The 19,332-nt window shown below is 43.6% G+C and overlaps 1 protein-coding gene across 2 annotated transcripts; it reads right to left on the bottom strand.

The window, feature by feature from the left end:
* Positions 1–941: 941 nt before the first annotated feature.
* Positions 942–11,210, bottom strand: HMGN5 (high mobility group nucleosome binding domain 5). 2 transcript variants are annotated; one of them, XM_020964633.2, is made up of 6 exons: positions 10,975–11,210; positions 9,213–9,242; positions 6,496–6,525; positions 6,129–6,182; positions 3,508–3,639; positions 942–1,446 (listed from the first exon to the last, which is right to left on the bottom strand). In XM_020964633.2, the coding sequence occupies exons 1-6, from the start codon at positions 10,987–10,989 to the stop codon at positions 1,348–1,350; spliced, it is 360 nt and encodes a 119-aa protein (XP_020820292.1). In that variant the 5' UTR covers positions 10,990–11,210; the 3' UTR covers positions 942–1,347. The 2 variants fall into 2 exon arrangements, with proteins under 2 accessions (XP_020820292.1, XP_020820293.1); XM_020964634.2 differs by having other exon boundaries at positions 942–1,610; positions 10,975–11,208.
* Positions 11,211–19,332: the final 8,122 nt, after the last annotated feature.

The raw sequence follows: 19,332 nt of genomic DNA, 5'->3' as shown, positions 1-19,332 counted from the left end.
CATATGTAAAAGAATTCTTTTCTCTGATGTAATTTTGCCTCTAAGAGCACTTGTCAGAGTCCTAATTGGGGTTCAGGTTTTCTCTGAGGCCTGAACCTATGCTTGAGCATACTAAAAAGCCTCAGTTTTGACTTCCATAATTCCTGTGTTGTGGTAAATCTATCTTTAGCAGCAGTTCACTACCATGTGAACTCAGCGAGGAGATATTTCTCCCCTATAAGAGGATGCAAAAAAATGAGGAACTCATGGGCAAGCTAAAGATCTATTTGAATTTCTCATGGTGCCTTGGAGGTGATCCCTGGTTCTGTAAGGCAGTGCAGCAGATTACATGACCTGCTAGGTCCCTCCAAGTTGGAAAGACCCTGAGTATGGACCCGACCATGAATTACATGTCTGTCACATGGGAACCGACTTAAGTGTAGAGGGGCTCATCAGCACGTTGGTTGTGGGTTATGAATTTTTCAGCTCCTATGACTCTCAAAGATCATCTATTAAAAGTTAGATGGGAGTCACAACCAGTGTCACTATAGGGGGGCCCACACCAACAAAGTGATAGATCTTTGACGTACGCAACATGAACTAAATGGGCCAACTAGTTATAATTTCTTTAAATGACATTTAAAAATCTGTTTTAAGAGTGAGTACTCATGGACCTATAAGGCTATGTATAACTAGAAAAAGAGGTGGGCCAGTTGCATATTAATTGCCATAGTTGGACAATTCAACTATTACAATAGTATTCATGAACCAGTGAAACACGTAGAGGAAGAGGGCATCTAGAGCACTGGGTAGATCATCCTCTGGGCAAAACATGGATAAGAGTCACACACAAAGAGAAGGCATGGTTGGGTAGTAATCTGCGCTAGAATTCAGATGCAATGAAGTAAGAAATTTAATAATCTGCCAGTTCTACTTTTGGAATAAATACAATGAATCACAAATATATTTTGAGGAGTCTTTTTATTTTATTAAGATAAATCCAGCAAAATTTCTAATAGTGGCTACACATACAATCAACCTGCCCTTCTGAAATAAACATTTGTATTTCATTTAAAAACATGATTACATTTTACTTTCTTTCAAAAACTAATATTAAAGTTATATTTGGGAAAGATATTTCCAACTCTTAGAATTTCATGAAAATAGCTCACCTTCTTTATAAAATCAACCCACAGACACCCCGGACTAGCCGATGCAAGAACTTTCTACTTGGGGCCTCCCCACTTCACTGAATTAAACATGTACCAGGGCCAAAGAAAAATTCAAAGGACGGAAAGGATAGCTTACACAAGGAAGGGTACACAGTGACAAAAGTCAGAAGCTACCACCACTTATTCTTCCCATAGATCAAACTATTACAATCACAAAATGCAGAGACAGTGATATGTTGTTGGTGACATCATACCCAAGCGACCAAGATGGAGACGTTCCAAAATTAACTTCATGCTAAAAAAAAAAAACCTGCATTTAGAAAATAGTTGATAAAAATATTCCTCTCTGTCGACAATACAGGATGGAGTTACAGATACCAAACTGATGGAGATATAGGGCAGTGTTACGTATTACTCAGGCTTGGTTACTTTCTCCTCGGGTTCTTCCACAGCTGGCACCTAATTGTAGTGGGACAAAGAAAAATATCTTACTTGTAACTTTCATAATATCTTCCCCAGATATTTACATCCAACCTTACCTTGTCTGTTGGAAGATATAATCCATTCATTTCTCTATAGCAAGGGTGGGCAAACTACCTGTTTAGTATGAGCTAGGAATGCTAGCTAAGAATGGTTTTTACATTTGCGAATAATCATTCTTATCTCCTGAACAGGTGTGTTTGGCTGGGTAATTTGCAAGACCCTGGCTCTATAGAAAAAATCACGTGCATAAATCACCAGCCTCAGACAAAATGCGGAATCTGAATGACAATGAAACCACAGCTTGGATTCAGACCCTGGGCTTTGAGAACAAACTCTTGGACTTTCTACCAAGTTGGAAAGGTTTGGACTATTGGCTCAGTGACAATACACAAAGAATGGCCAGCCAAAGTGCAAAGAGTCCCCAGGTTGGCCTTAGGGGAATGAACCTGCTGGCCCAAAACTCTCAATGACCATCTTAAAGACCACAGATCTATTCTGAGGAGAGAGATGTACTTGACTTCAGGAAGAACGAGTTTGTACCCCATTTCAGTTACTTATTAGCCACGTAGCCTCAGGCAAGTCACTTAAACTTTTAGACGGTTAGCTGACTTATCCGTAAAGTGGGGATAATAATAATAGCACCTCCCTTACAGGGTTGTTGATGTAAAATGCTATACAAATGTGATTTATTACCATATTAAGTTATTGGGGATTAAAATCTGTGTTGATGTAGGGTATACCCAGAGAGATGAAATTATTGATACTCTAAGAGTGTGTGTGTGTGTGTGTGTGTGTGTGTGTGTGTGTGTATAAATATTCACATATAAAACACAGTATGGTAGATAGAGGGCTAGCTTGGTAGTCAGGGAGACCAGGGTTTAAATCTAGCTTCTGACATATACACTTAGCCTTTCAAGTGATCTGTTCAACTCTTGAAGACTATAAGTTATGGAGAAGCTGCCAGTCAGAATTGATGGAAGAAGTTTTCACATTAATTAATTCCTCACACCAATGAAAGCACAAGTCTAGATACAAAAAAAACAAAAACAAAAACAAAAAAAGGACAAGAAAATTCATTTCCATAGCCCTTCCTAGTTATAGAGATAAAGAAATACACAGGAAATACAATTGGGATGCCAAAGGCTCGTGACATATAACAGGGTCACTTACAAATTCTAATCTTATTAAAATAGTAGTCAGCATATTTTAAAAACAAATTTCATATTCAGCTATGTATCCATAGGCATAGAAGATGGACGAGCACATTTGTAGGGATCCAACGAAACAATAAACATTGGCAGTAGCTGTTGTTCAATGTGCAATGTGAGGTTTCTTAAGGCTGAACTCCTACCTGATGGTTTTGATTGTTGGGGTGGTGTGGGCAAATAAAATAAATAAATGACTGCACGTTCTAAAAGAGAACTTGTTAAAAGTTCCATTAACAGAGAGTCTAACAAATGGTGATAATTTAGGCCAACAGCCTCAGTTTGTAGATGAAGAAACTACAGTCCCGATCAAGCAAGTCACTTGCCCAAGGTCACAAAGTAACAGGATAAATAACATTATATGTCACTCGCTTCAGGTTACAGCAATTCCAACTTTTTCTTCCTGTCTCCATCTAAATTTCTACTTCTTGCCTCAAATGCCACCCCCCCCCCCCGTAAGATTAAACAATAGAATCAACACTCATATCGATCCTCGGAGATGAAACTACAAAAGACAGAAGAGTAGCAGAACGGTAGACTGGGAGTCAAGGTTAGAAGAGATGATCTCCAAGATCCCTTCAACTCAGATTTTATGATCTTTTTTTAGCTGCAATCATCATTAAACTTTCTATATTACACATTTATTCTAAAATAACAGCAAAAGATACCTCATTAGTTTGGGTCTCTCCATTTTCAGAGTGGTTTTCTTCTTTCACTTCCTCCTGCTTGGTTTCCACTTTGACTTTGGCAGCCCCTTTCTTGCCTTTGATTTCCTTTTTATCATTTGCTACGTTCACTTTCTGTCCAGTAACACACAGGGACAAATAGTTAATACTCGATTTCAACTCTCCAACCATAAACAGTTGTGTCTGTTGGCTCCCCTTTATCCTCTTGCTTCCAAAATGTAGATGTTATCTACAGGTCAGTTCTGGGTCTTCTTTCATTCTTTCTTTGTTTTTTAAATTAATTTTTTTATTTTTAACCAGTATTTATTTTCTCTCTCTCCCATTTCCCTCCCCCTGCCCCCAACTTAACAATAACAAAAGAAAGAAAGGAAGAAAGAAAAGAAAAGAAAAACTATAGCCCTTGTAATAAATAGGCATAGTCAAGAAAAGCAAATTCCCATACTGGTCATGCCCCAAAATGTTTTGATTTTCTTTCTGTACTTTCTCCCTGACATATCATCCCCAGTCATACTTTCTAGCTATTTGCAACTGCCTGCTGGATATCTTTGCCTTGAACTCAATCTATCCCAAACTGAATGTACCTCATCTTGCCTTTCTCCCGACTTCCCTATTTCTGTTAATAGCATCACATCTTCCTTAATATCGACCAGCATCTTTGACTCTTCCCTTAATTTTACTTTCCCCTTCCCAGCATTTAACTAGTTGATTAAGTCTTATAAATTCTACCTCCAAATCCCTTTTGTACCTGTCTGTTTCTTTCCTTTCCCCTGCTAGCATTAGTTTAGGCTGTCCTTGTCTCTTGCCTAGACTGCTGCAGTAACAGCCTAATTATATATCCTTTCTTCACGCTATTGCCAAGTAAATTTTCTTAAAGCCTACCTGTGATTAGGTTACTCCTCTGCTCAAAAGACTTCAGGTGGTCCCCACTGCTTCCCGAATAAAGTCCAAATCAGTAGCCTGGCATTAAAGGCTCACCATTGGGTATGGCCTCAAGCTACTTTTCTAGCCTTACTTCTTGCTATTCCCCACAAAGTGCAGATCTTATAGCCAACCTGTGCTACCCAGTGTTATCTAAATATGTCCCATACTTGCCTATCTCTGTGCCTTGGGTCACATTATTCCCTTCCTCTCTCTGTCCCCCTATAACCACAACAAGCTCTCTCTTCTCTGAACATTGCTACCAAATTCTTTGTACCTGTATTATGACACTTACCGTATCATGCCATGTTCAGCACTTGAGAGTAGGGATTCTGTCTTACTCGGTTCTCTATCCCAATGCCTAAGGCATAGTGGGTACTTAATACATATGTTGAAACTGAACATAATAGTGACCAATTTTCAGCAAAATTGCAAGAGTTCTCAGTCTCTTTGGAAACTTACAAAAAATTGCCAAAAAAAAAAAAAGAACTATGAACCTTTAATGTCCTAAGTCCCAGAGCTCTTTTGAGCTTGGGGAGCACAGGTGGGCAGTATTAAAAAGAAATGAGTCAGATGGTAGCCTTGGGATGGGGCCACATCAGGTTTTGTGCCACCCCTGGCAAAAAGAACATGTGCCAAGGAATGCTAAAGTCGTGGGAAAGCTCTTTCTGGATATATGAATAATATCAAAAACACAAAGGTGATCAAAAGCCGTATTTTTCCAGCTAACCTCATAATTCAAAACATAACAGCCTAGAAAAGTGCTGAGAGCTTCTACTCTTCTGAGGCCAATATGCTGTGTTTTTTTTATGATGCCAAAACGATTCAAAAGGCAAAATTTCAACCAAGAAAACCAGATGTTTCTGTCTACACAATATCAAATAACCAGTTGAATTGATTTTTTTTTCTTCCCCTGAAATTAACCAGTTGTTTCAAGGAATTGATCAAACCCTTTGGTGTTTTGGTCTTGTGTAGAGGCAGTACCTGTGATCTTGAAAGTGTATCCTTTGCCATGAGACTGTAACTCAGCTGGTGAAATGGTGACGGTGCTACTTTTGTGTGCGATAGATATTTGTATTGACAAAAGATCAACCAGCCTAGTACTGGTTTCCCAAACTTGTTCTTGGGAAGTAAATTAATGTGCCAAATATTTCAGCCACATTCCCTCTTGGAAATTAAAAGCAACATCTTTTAAGCAAGGATCTCAGAGTGCCTTCTAGGTATGGATCTACAAATCCTCAAAATATCCCTAGGAGTAAGGCAAGTCTTCAACCTGACCATGTACCTCTTTCTACACTGGCATTAGCCATATCACCCGTGCCCATGTAGAATGTCCATTGGTGTTTTGGCTCTTCCCCTTCTTTTTCCCTCCTTGGTCTGGCCTCAGTGTTCGGATACACTGCCAAAGGCATGAACATGATCACTTAATGAGTCTTTTCCGGCTTCCATTTGTATCTGTCTTCTCGAAAAGGTCAATGCGTTATTTTAAAGTGCCAAAACACAGTGAACACAAAAGGAAATACGGAGGAAGGAATTGCTTTGTCTAAGGGGCTTATACTTGAACATGGCGTAGAAGAAGAAAGTATGTTTTTATGAAAAAAAAAAGCCAAATTGCCCGTTTTTTCTGATAATGTTTTTTGAGAGAAAAGCATCTTTCTCTTTGAGATTCAAAATTCAGTGCTTACCTTTGGGGCTGCTGCCTTTTTGGTTTTGGGCTCAGATTTAGGAGGAACAGGCTTCTGCACAGGCACACATATACACACATATACATATATACACACACACAAAAAAAACCAGAGGTCAGAGAAATGTAGAAACAAATCTGTCACTGCAACAGGATGACTCACAAATAAGGGAATCCAACTGTTCCACCAACTGGAATGTATATACTTCAAACACAAGTGAAATGATAGATTTCCCAAGTGGTGGTGTTTTCTCATAATTTCCCAAGTAAGCCCAACACTAAACGTGATCGTCTCATTTGTTCGGTTTCTTTAAAATGGCACCTCACAAAACAGGCTGTTATCACCAGAGAAAACAGGCAATACTTACAGCAGATAATCTAGGTGACCGCCTCTTTGGCTACAAAACAAAAAGTATTTCAATTAAAGGAAAACCTATACCAAGTGAGAATTATTCATATTGATGTGAAATGTGACAAATTGGAGCTTTTTACTAGTGAGATGGGCTGCTTCAGGAGAAAATGGGGTCAGTTGTGGGTTGGCCAAGATGCCCTTTGAGGTCTGTTCTGATGCTGAGATTCCGTGATATCCCAAATAAAATGTGGACTTGGGATTTTAAAAAATATGAGGGCAATTACAATTGAGATTCCCCCCTCCCCCACATACACACACCTGTCGCCTTCAAATCATGCAGTCTCCCAGTTGGAAGATACCCGACAGCAGCTAGTATAGAACGCATATCTGGATAAGAATCCCCCCTATGATATGCCTCCAACAAATGGACACTTAGGGTTCTGTTGTTCACTTCAAGTGAATGGGAACTCCTTCCCTCCCAAAGCAGCCCACTCTACTTTTGATCAGCTCTAATTATTAGGGAATTTTTCTTCATATCAAAGTTAAATTTGCTTCTTTGCCACTCTCCCACTATTCCTAGATCTGCCCTTTGGAGCCAGTGAGAGCAAGGTGAATCCTTCTGCCTCGATAGCTATTTTCAAATACTCCAAATGCTTGAAGACAGCTACTTTAATTTTGACTTCTCTAAGCTAAACAAGCCCAGTTTCTTTAATCAGTTTTTATATGAGGTTTTTATACGATATTTTCTGGAGGCTCATCATCACCATGAGCAACAGCCTCTGGGTGCTCTCCGATCTCTCAATGCCCTTTGTAAAATGCAGAACCTACGAGTGAGCACCACACTTCAGATCTGGTCTTGCCAGGCAGAGGACAGTCAGGCTGTCACCTGCCTATATATCACTGTTCTATTAATCCAGCCTAGGATGGCATCAGATTTCCTGGCTACTACAACTGTGACTCACATTGAGCTTTAGATCTACGAAATCCCTTAAATTTTTCCACCAAAGAATTGTGCCTTCCCCATCTTGTATTTGGAAAGTGGATTTTTTTCAACCCAAGAGTAAGATTTTACCTTTATCTCTATTCAAATTCATCTGGTCAGATTCAGCCCAAAATTCTGGCCAGTCAAGATTTTTTTGAATCCCAACTGTCAGCTATTCTTAAAGCTTTGTGTCATTTGCGAAGTTGACAAGCATGCCTTTTTTGACTTTATTCAAGACTGATTAAAATGTTAACTAACCCGAGGCCAAGTGGAGGCCTTCTGGACACTTCCCGAGCCCTCTCTCTGAGCTGACATTGACTCACCAATGAGTACTGTGTATCTGGTCCTTCATCCAATTCTGAATCTGCCTGACTCTATCTCCTAGCCACAATATCACCATCTTGTTCGCAAGGATAGCATGAGAGACTTCGTCAAATGCTTTGCTGAAATCTACACTCTACAGCATTCAGAGTCGGAAATGAGTTCAATTTGGCATGACACTTCAATAATCTGGAAATTATACTAATTACCTCATAATTGCTGGTTTAAATTAGCACCATGATTAGTAACAACAGCCCCCCTTGACGTAAAGAACATGTTCTTTTCAGATCTTAATATGGCAGCTCAACAAAGTTCCCAACTGCCATGCAATTTGAAGGCTTTAATGCCAGGTATATTTTCTAAGAAATCTTATTGTTATACTGCGAGTTGGCTCGTAATATAATAGTTCTCTAATTTTGGAGATGTGGGTTGTACCACCTATAGTGAAGATGCTGGTCTATCCTTGCCTAATCCTGTGTGACTCTTGTCTATATCGTCTCATAAATTCACCACCTGAACATTTTAGGACACCCAGCATTTTAGGGGGAATCTTTCTCACATTCTCTTGACATTGTGTGGATACAAGTAGAAAGTGCTGGCTGTCCAGTGACTCTCTTTCACCTGTCCGAGGGATAACTGATGGACAGTTATCTCCTATTAGTCAGTTATGCTATATTAAGAACAATTGGTGGCCATTTGGCTCACATAAGCTGGTTATGCCGACAGCCAGTTAAATACCTCTGGCTAGAATCCAAGACTCTCTCTACTCTATTTCTACCTCTACATTTACAGCCTTATGGCTTATTACTCCCTTCTTCATAATCACCACTTCAGCCAAACTGGACAATTTTCTGCCTGGCTTCCCCTGCCTTCCTAAACATTCCTGGACCTCTCAGGCCTCTTTACCTTTGCTAGTCATCTATGTCCTCGGCATGTTCTCTTTCCTCTTCTTCCTCTGTTGAATTCCTACCCATTCTTTAAAGCCCAGCTCAAGTGCCACCACACAACCTACTCCATTTGCAAACTGTCAACACAGCTGCCTGCTGTGAAGTGTGACCCATCTACTTCCTCCCCATCAGTCTCCATCTGCCCCCTCAGATCTCACTTTTGTTTCTGTCATCTCTACCTTTTCCCTTTTCTCCTGTCCACTTCCCAGAATGCCAAGTTGTTGTGCAATGGCAATTGTGGAACCTTAGCCAACCTAGATGATAATACATCACATTGACATGTACTATTTGTGTATTACTTTATGTTGGTATCATCTTGCCCTCCTAGACTGGAGGCTCCTGTGTCTTGGGGCAGAGCTCCTCTCTTGGCTAAGCTGCGTATCTCCTCCACGGTCTATGGCTTAATGCACTTCAGAAATGTGTGGGGTGTGTATGTGTATGAATTAAGTCTTTTCTTAAAGTAGAAAGACAAAACAAACTCACCTCTTCCTTTACCTGCCCTTCAACGGCTGCCTGTAAAGAAAAAGAAAGAGAGAGACAGCTTCAGAAAGTGTTCCCTGCCCAGTCTCCCTGGAAGCTAAGAAAAGTGACGGACAGGTTAGTGCTTGGGGTTCAGCCCAAAGACTAGATTTTCTCTGCAGCAATGCTGGCTGCTGCACAGTTGGCTGATGTGTAGGTATGCAACATGACTCCAAAACCAACTCCAGAACTTTTTCTGGATACATCAATCTCATCTCCTTGCTCCCCAGTTAAAATAAGCCATTTCTTTAAACCTTTCTTAGGACACACTTCTCACGCCCTTACCTGAAGTTCCCCAAATGTCCGAGCCAAAAAACGGGCGGGGGGAGGGGGGAGAAGAGAAGGAAAGGGCAGCGTAATGCGCTTTTTCTGCAGGAATCCCCTGCCTTCTCCTTCTCTCAAAGTGCATCTGCAACTGAACCCGGGGGGGGCCCGCTCCCCCAGCCCTACCTTCACCTCCAAGTCCTGCGCCAAAGGACTACAAGTCCCACAAAGCCTCGGGAAAAAAGCCCCTCAGTTCCAACGTCAGTGCGTCATCAAGCCAGACGTCGGGCAATTTAAAAACTTCCCGCCAGATTACCTGCAACAACCAGGTTGTTGTCAGCTTCGGCTCAAGGATGGCTCTCATCAAGTGAACCCTAGAGGAATCTGCAATAGGTGGCTGGGGCTGGCGGGGTTAGAAATGCAGGATTATTCCCCCCCCCCCCCCCCACGCCGCCCCATGTACACCCACTGCCTCGAGACCCCAGAGGATCTAAGCCCTGGCACAAGGGGCAAAAGGGTTTGGGGATGGGGCGATTAAACACTATTCTATGCTCTCATTCCCGAGGCACCCAGATCCCAGTCTGAGGCGCGCCGGGCACGTTTGGCACAGATCTCGGGTCTCCTCTCGAAGTCGAGCCGAGGAATTACCTTTGCAAGAGTTTAGGAGAGTTGGCAACAATCTAATTGATCTTGCAGAATGTACTCTCCCAAACCGTTGCAATAGCTTTTTCTGGTCTCCCCCTCGTCTCCGTTCCCTTGGCTCTTTTGGTGGTCTCTGAGAGCACCTGAACTTCCTAGGAGACTCGGAGATGGCTCGGCTCCCTCCGAAGTTCCTAATTATGGCTGTGAATCTCTCCCTGCTCAAGGACAGTTGCAAAATCTGCGCCGCCTAATGGCCCAGAATTACCACTGCACAGCCATCTGGCACGACCAGAAGTGGAGGAGGGAGGGGAAAAAAAGGGAGAACAAAGGCAAATACTAGAGAAAGACGCAGCGATCGCTCTCCAAATCTTCCTCCAGGAGGATCCGGCTGGGTGCCTGAGGAAAACCCAACGCAGAGGGAGGGGGCTAGTGCCTGGTAGGGCGGCTGGTGGGAGCCCCGGCTCGCCAATGGGGGTGCGCAGGGGAGGAGGCAGCGGCGCTATGGCTGTAAGGAAGCCAGAATGGAGACCCCGCTCCCGTTGCCCGGAGCCTGGCAAACTAAGCCGTCCGAAGTAAAACGCGAGGGTCACATACAGGCGCCCCCCGCCCCCCCCCCATGCCGAATCCGGCTCTGGTCCCAGCCCCAGACCCGAGCCGGAGCCCCGATCCCTCTTCGCTTTCCCTTCCTCTGCCTCCTCCAATTCAGCACATGCACCAAAGCTCCCTGGCAGCCTCTAAGCCCAGAAACATCGCTGGCTGCCCAGGATCAAATAGACAGGCGGGCGGCTAATAAACCTCCCCACTCTTCCCTTGCACTTACCTTTCTTTTGGGCATAGTTGCTCCTCTGAATTAGTGGCTTGCAATTGCAAGGGAGAAATGAAGAGCTAAAGCTAGCCGCGGTTGGCTGCTTGCAAGGCGGTAGACTTTTCAGTGAACTAATTGCAGCTGGACCTGCACCTCCAAAAATTAAAAGCCCTTTTTATTGCAAACACTCAAATACACCAAGACGCAACCAAACTGCATGAATGGGAGCCACGGTGGGAATGACAAGCGGGCCGGCCAATGCTGTAAGTAGGCCGGCCAGGGGGCGGGGCCCGGATACGTGCGGGCTGCTCTCCTACGCGGGGCGCGCTGGCCGCTCTCTGGGAGCCTGGGGACTGAGTCGGCGTAAAGTGCTGGAGGGATACGCTTGGCGGGAGGGAGTGGGAGAGGGATGGACGTGCTGCCCTGGGGCCATTCTAGGCAATTGGGAACCGCCCCCGCCGCTCTCCCGCTGGCCCTGGCACCCGGGCAAAGGTGGCAGCTCCCACCAGGTGGACAGCGAATGAATGGACACGGGGGCTCGCCTCTTCCCTCCCGCCACTCGGCCTCGACTTCCCCCTTATGCAGAATCGGGGTCCCTGAACGTGGCCGCGACGGGGAAAGGGGCGGGAGGGCTCGGTCGAGGCGGGGGGGGGGGCACCTGTGAAATCCCGTCATCCCGGAGGTGCTCCCCGTGGGGCTAATGAGCCTGACTCTCAAGGGAGGGGCCCCGCCTCCGCCCTCGCCCCCGCCCCCAGCCAGCGACTTCGTGCTGGCCGTGCCCTCCAAAGCCCTGGACTGGAGCGGGCGGCTGAGGGGCCGCGGCTGAGGCCGACTCACTACCTGTATGACCTTGGACCAGCTCCCCCGCACTTCCCACCCCGCACCCAGGCAAATGGAGGGTTTCGACTAGATAGCATCTCATGGCCCTTCCAGCCCTGGCATTCTCTGTTCTCAGGCCCTTTCCATTTTAAGCAGACATTCCATGTTCTGATGTCCGTCCTCCGCCTTACCTTCCTCTCGGAGACCATCCCTCCCCACCCCCCGGCCCTGACATTCTATGTTTGAAGGTCCCAGCTCAGACATTCTACCTTCCTAACCCCACCCAGCGCGGACATCTCAGATCCCCGAAAGCTTCCAGCCCTTCCGGTCTGTTTTCTGGTCCCTCTCTGAGCTTGTCATTCTTTGTTCTCGGGTCCCTTCAGTTCTGCCATTCTTTGGGATGAGATCCCTTCCAGTTCTGCCCTCCTGTGCTTTAAAAGCTCTTCCAGCTCAGAAATTCTACCTTCGAAGGACCCACCCCCCTCCCCCAGCTTGGATGTTCTGTTCTCAGGTCCCTTCCATCTCTGCCGTTGTTCCCAAGGCCTTTCCAGGCTTAGCATTCCATTCTAAGGTTCTCTCCAGTTCGGACATTCTCTATTCTAAAGTCTCTTCCACCTTCAACATTTTGTCTTCCGAAGACCCTCTGAGTTCTGACTTCTATGTTCCAAAGTCCCTTCCAGCTCAGTCATTCTGTATCCTCAGGTCTCTTCCAGCTCTGCCATTCATTCTCTGGTCTCAAGTCCCTTCTACCTATAACAGCTTAGATTCTTAAGTCTCTTCCAGCTCTACCATTCTTTGTTCTCCAGCCCCTTCCAACTCTAACATTCTATGTTCAAAAGACCCTTCCAGCTGAGATGTTCTACGATCAAAGGACTCTTCTAGCTAGCTCTAGCATTCTGTGTTCTAAGTTCCCTTTCCAGCCCTGACGTTCTTTGTTCTGATGCCTCCTAGCCCCATCATTCTTTGTTTTCAGTTCCTTTCCAAACGGTGATACTTTCTTCTCAGGTCCCATCTAGCCCTGACACTCTCTGTTCTCACATCTCGTCCAGCTATATCATTCTATGTTCTAAGTTCTCTTCCAGTCCTGACATTCTCTAAGGTCCCTTTCAGCTCTTACGTCCTATTTTCAAAGGACCCTCCCAACCCTGACACTGGGTCTCTTCCAGCTCAGATGTTCCACCTTCCAAGGCCCTATTCATCTTAGACATTCTCTCTTTTCAGGTCCCGTTCAGCTTTGACATTCTTTGTTCTAAAATCTCTTCCGACTCTGATTTTTTTCCCCCTGTTCTCTGTTCTTGACATCCCATGAGTCTGTGAGCCTAGTTTCTGTGTTGCGTCTAACTAGTTGTGTGACCTGGGGCAAAGATATCACTGTCATTTTCTGGACTTCTCTTTCATCTGTTAAAAGGAAGGGTTTGAATTAGATTAATCTAACAGCCATTTATATTAAATCATGTGCTATGTGCAAAGGCACTCTGCTCAGTTCTGGGATACAGAGAGGAAAATGAAACAGACCCTGCCTTCATTCTTTTAACCAGCTTCTAAGGTCCCTTCCCCCTCTGCAATTCTCCAGAGAAGTTGGGGACAGTCCTTACCTTGGAATGGCTTCAGAATCGAGTCTATCAATAGACCATAGTATCGAGCTACCTGAAGCCTGCTCTGGACAGCCTTCTAGCTCCCCTTTAGGAGGGTTGAGGGGGCAGCTCCTAAGCTTCTTGGCTGCAGAAGAAACAAGCTTCCCCTGTAAATCAATCTGCTTTGCTTGGGGCTCAGCTGCCTTCTGAATCCGCTCCGTGGGACAACGTGAGAGTGGAAATGGAAGGAAAATTAGGAAATCAGAGGTAGCTAGGTGACAGAGAAGATAGGATGCTGAACTTCAAGTAAGGAAAACCTGAATTAAAATTTGGCATTTACTAACTGTGTGAGCCTGGGTAAGTCACTTGATCTCTGTCAGCCTCAGCTTCTTCATCTGTACAAGGAGCATAATAATAGCATCTTCCTCCCAGAGTTGGTGTGTATATAAAATGAGATATTTGTAAAGTTCTTTGCAAACATTAAAGCATTATGTAAATACTAGCCATTATTACTTTTATGTTCTAGAATAATGGTGGGAAGAAGGACAGAACCTTGGCCCCAGCCAACCAACAAGCACCTATCATGTCCCAGGCACGATGCTAGGCACTGGGGATACTTAAAAAAAAGTGAGATAAACCCCACTTTCACAGCACTTGTATTCTATGAGGGGGGCACCACATGTTCCTAGATAAGTATAGGCTGTATGCAAAATAAATACACAGTGACGGGAGTGGGGTACTAACAACTGAGGGAATCAGGAGAGTTCTCTTGAAGGAGTTGGTATGGGAGCTGAGCCATGAGGGGAAGTGAGGAGGGAGAGTGGCCTAGGGTGTGTGTGTGTGTGTGTGTGTGTGTGTGTGTGTGTGTGTGTGTGTGTGTGTGGAATATGTCTATGCAAAGACTTGGAGGGAGGAGATGGAATGTCCCATATGGAGATCAAGAAGTAAAATAGTTTGGCTAGACCACAGGGGCGCCTACCCTTTTTTTGTGTGTGTCATGGACCCCTTAGGCAGTCAATCTGGTGAAACTTATAGACCCCTTCTCAAAATAATGAATAAAATAAAATACAAAGGATTACAAAGGAAACCAATGATATTGAAATAAAAATGTAATTTTTTTCCCATTCAAGTTTATAGACCCCCTGAAATCTACCCATGGACCCACAAACCTAGGTTAAGAATCCCTGGGCTAGAGTATAAAGTGTGTGTGTGTGTGTGTGTGTGTGTGTGTGTGTGTGTGTGTGTGTGTATGTGTTGTGTATGTGTATGTGTGTGTTTGTATATGTGTATGTATGTGTGTGATGGGAATGTATAATCTGTTTGGAAAGAGGCTGGAGGTAAACTGTGAAGGGTTTCAAATGGAAAGATTGAAAGCAGCATGGTCCAGTGGCAAGAGCACTGACTTGAGTTGGATGTCCTGGGTTCAAGTCTTACCCCTGTTACTTATTACCTATGTGACCCTGGACAAGTCACTTAACCTCTCTGGGTCTTACATGTTCAATGTTAAATTAGATGCCTGATGAAATGCCTTCCAGCTCTAGATCTCTGATCCTATGATTAGAAAGCACTATGGATTTGGAGTCAAAAGGGCCTGAGTTCAAATCCTGATTCTTCCACTTAGTGCCTGTGTGATCTTCATAAAGTCTCAGACCTCAAGTTCCTCCTCTTTAAAGTGAGGAGATCAAAGAACCATTTCTCAATGGATAAACTAAGATAAGAATAAACAAATAGTTCATAAAAGAAGAATCCCATACTATTGACGACCAAATGAAGGATCCCTCCAAAGCACTAATAATAAGAGAAATACAAATCAAAATAACTCTGAGGTTTCACTTCACACCCATAAAATTGGCAAAGATGACAAAAGATGGAAATATCAATGTTGTAGGGGCTATAGAAGCATAGGTACACAAATACATTGTTGGTGGAGCTGGGAAATGGTCCAATTATTCTGGAAAGCAATTTGGGATTATGTAAAACCAAAGTCCAAACCCTTTTACTTAGATATGCTAAGCATATTTCCCAAGGCAGTCAATGACAGAATGAATGGTTCCATATATACTAAAATATTCATAGTAGCACTTTTTATGATAGCAAAGAATTGGGGGGGGGAGTAAGGTGGCAATTGATTGAAGAATGGCTGAACAAATTGTACATAAATGTAATTGAAGATGAATGTGCATAAGAGCTGATAAATATGAAGAATTCAGAGAAGTATAGGAAGGTTTATGTTTGCTGATGCAGAGTGAAGTGAGCAGAACCAGAAAAACAAATACACATTGACTACAATATGAATTTAAAGAACAGCAAGCCAGGGACAGCTAAGTGGCGCAGTAGATAGGCTCTGGCTGGCCTTGGAGTCAGGAGGACCTGAGTTCAAATCCAGCCTCAGACACTTGAAACTTACTAGCTGTGTGACCCTGGGCAAGTCACTTACCCCTGATTGCCTCACCAAAAACAAAACAAAAAAACCCCAGCAAACCAAAATGTAATGCTACGTAATTACGAAGACTTTAAACTTTAAACTTCCAAAGAAGAGACAAGAAAACATACCTCCTTCTCTCTCCCTCTTTTCTTCTTTGAGGGAGGAGACAGTTCTTTCTACTCTATGAAGCCTTTCCTGTTGCCACCATTCTTAATCCCTTTCCTCTGAGATTACTTTCTATCGACAGTTTGTATTTTGTATGTATATAATTATTTGTATGTTGTCTCTCCATTAGAATGTGAGCTCCTTGAGGATAGGAATCATACTTTTGCTTTTCTTTATATCCCCAGTGCTTAGTACAGTGCCTGGCATAGAGTAAGAACTTGATTTCGTATTGACAGACTGACTATGGGTACAGAATATTGCGTAAACTGTTAGACTCGGTTGACATATTGGCTTATTTTGCCCATCTGACTTTCTTTTTTCCTTTTCTTTTTTATTCTTTGTTATTCACTCATTCATTTCACTGGACGGGGGAGGCAGGGTGCACGTGTGTGTGTGTGTGTGTGTGTGTGTGTGTGTGTGTGTGTGTGTGTATGGAAATAAGGGTGGTGGAATAACAAAGTGTATCAATACAATTGAAAAAAAAATTAGAAATTAAACAAAGGGCTGGAGAGTGACATGGCCAGACCTACATTTTAGCAATATCTAATTGGTAGCTACATGAAAGACAGATTAGAGAGTGGACAAGGCTGAATGCATGGAGAACAATAAGGAAGCTATTGAATAGTCCAGATGAGAGGTGATGAGAACTAGGTTGATTGTGATGTGAGTAGAGAGAAAGGGACAGGCGTGAGAGATGATGAAGAGGGAGAATCAACCACCAGTGGTCCACAGATTGGCTATGGGAGGGTGAGTAAGATGGAAGAGCCAAATTGGACTTTCAGGTGGCAAATCAGGGTGACTATTAGAATGGTGGTAACCTGAAGAGAAGTAGGGAAGTAAGGAGGGAGAGGTGATTGGAGGGAAAGAGATCTTTTTTCAGTATGTTGAATTGGAGATGCCCATTGGACACCCAAGTGGAGATGCCCAGCAGGCAGCTGGAGTTATGAGGCTGATAGTCAGGAGAGAGATGGGGACCCACAGTCCATCATCCTACATGCATCAGCTACTGGAAAAGCTAATTGTGTTGAAAAGACTTCCAGCTTCACTGCAGTAGTTCAGAAATAGGATTCCTTATCAGTTCAGAGCAATGCCCATGACCACCACAAACTATATTCACTACCATCCAGGGGCCTGATCAAGCCCCCTGGATACGTGACTCTTCTTCCCCAGCCCAGTGATTTCCTGTGTATCTACATTATGGGATAAAACAGATTAGGGTAGAACCTGCTTACTGCAACCCAAACCTCTTCTCTTGCCTCCCACTTCCTATCAGCTCCCCTCTTCCCTACCTCCCAAGAATATTGCACTCTACTGCTCTGAATTTCAAGTTGAGAGCATCTATTTCATTAAAACACAAACACACACACAAAGTGGGACTAATTCCAGGAGATAAATCTGTCCAAAGGTATTGAAACCAGTATTCAGTAGCCCTTTTTCATCTTTTCTCCCTCATGGTAAAGACCATGTTGCTTGGGCCAAGATATGTGTAATTCGGCATGTGGATTTCATTTTTTTTTCAAGTGGGAGGAGTAGAGGAGATCTGGGCAAAACATCAGGCTCAGAGTTGGGATTAGCTAAAATGGGTGAAGAGCAGGAGGAGCCTTGAAACATCTTGTTTGTTCATCCGTCCATCCATCTATCCGTCCATCCATCTATCCATCCATCCATCCATCCATCCATCCATCCATCCATCCATTCACTAATACTTGAGAGTTGATGTGTGGTACAGTGGCAGGAGTGCAGAACTGCAAGGCATAAAGCCTGAGTTCGAATCCAAGTCTGCTGTTTACTAGCTTTGTCTCTTAGCCTTTCTTGGCTTGAGAGTCCTCATTTGTAAAATGACAGTAACAATACGTGGGCCTTATAAGTATTCTGCAAATCTCAAAGTGCTATAGGGATGCGATTTGTTGCTATTAATAGCAGACTTTTGTCAAGATTTCCCCCTTCTTTCCCCCATTCTTCATGGCAACTAGGTATTCATTTTATTACACGTTGAGTCTCATAAAAGCAGTTTCCAGTAGACTGTGATACAGAAGGGATACAATTCCTTCTCAATGACATCTTGTTTTGAAACAACACAACTAGTACATTCCCTGAAAACATTGACACAGAACCACCTTCTAGAGTGATTGCTATGCCTACCCACAAGCCCCCACCTTGTGGTTTTCCATTGCTATAGAATGAGTGTTTCAACCTGAACAAATTGGGGTCAACGTTCTCCGTTGTGTATGACAAGTTCTGTGGCCCTTCTGAGTTGTCTTCATTTACGTCATTGTACTTCCTGTGGATATCATTCTCTTGGTTCTACGTTCTTCATTTCATATGTTACTTCATAGAAGTCCTTCCATGAAAAATACGTGGTGGTCAGGTACCTACTGTGGGCAAGGCATTCTGATCCATGCTGTGTGGGATATGGGGTTGTACATGATACTTTTTACTTTCAAATAACCCACAATCCCCTAAGAAATACATACATATATACACATATATGTGTATGATATGTATGTATATATGTATGTGTGTATATGTATATAAATATGTGTATGTATATTGATAGATGGATAGATGGATGGATGAATAGATGGATAGATAGATAGATAGATAGTTGGATGAATGGATAGATTTCCAACCCAAGGCAATATGTGATACCATGGGAAGTGGTGGTGCTGTGGAAAGAGCATCTCCTCAGGGGGCAGAAGACCCAGGCACAAATTCCAGCTCTGCTGCTTCACATCCCTTAGTTTTCTCAGCTGTTAAAGAAGGAAATTGGACTAGATAATGTCAAAGGGCCCTTTAAGCTGTAATAGTCGATGATCATATACTAGTAACAGTAGCGACTATTTAGTTAGTGCTTTAAGCTTCAAAGCATTTTCCCAATGTTTTCTCATTTAATCTTCACGACACGCCTGTGAGTCATCTTCAGGTACTATAGGAGCGCAAAAGAGGGAGAGTTTGGGGGAATGTCCACCTTCACTACCAGATTCAAGAGATTCAACATGTGCATTTATTTAGCAAGGAGCAAGAGAGTTCAGGTTGGTTTATGAGCTTTCTGGCATAGTAGCCACATGTGGAGGATTGCCTCTTTTTGTTGTTCAGTTGTTTGGTCACATCTGCCTCTCTGTGACCCCATTTGGGGTTTTCTTGGCAGAGATTCTAGAGCAGTTTTGCCATTTCCCTCGTTGCTCATTTTACAGATGAGGAAACTGAGACAACAAGGGTGAAGTGACTTGTCCAGGGTGTCTGAGGCCAGATTTGAACCCAGGAGATGAGTCTTCCTGACTCCACTGCTGGCGCTCTATCCACTGTACCACCTAGCTGTATACTGTCCCCCCAACTGTATCAACTGCACTAGATTCCCTCTAGGGAATCTGATTTTCCCAGTCAGTAAGG

Source organism: Phascolarctos cinereus, unplaced genomic scaffold (assembly GCF_003287225.1).
Source record: "Phascolarctos cinereus isolate Bilbo 61053 unplaced genomic scaffold, phaCin_HiC Scaffold_8;HRSCAF=390, whole genome shotgun sequence".
Taxonomy (NCBI): Eukaryota; Metazoa; Chordata; class Mammalia; order Diprotodontia; family Phascolarctidae; genus Phascolarctos; species Phascolarctos cinereus.
The sequence above is the reverse complement of the archived record's forward strand: the minus strand, read 5'-3'. Positions and strand labels throughout refer to the sequence as shown.

Excerpts from the sequence above, each read along its gene's own strand:
- HMGN5 (XM_020964633.2), bottom strand. Across the intron at positions 6,183-6,495 it reads GGTCACCTAGATTATCTGCT|AAGCCTGTTCCTCCTAAATC; the intron begins GTAAGTATTGCC and ends GTGCCTGTGCAG. Across the intron at positions 1,447-3,507 it reads GAGAGACCCAAACTAATGAG|CATGAAGTTAATTTTGGAAC; the intron begins GTATCTTTTGCT and ends TTTTTTTTTTAG.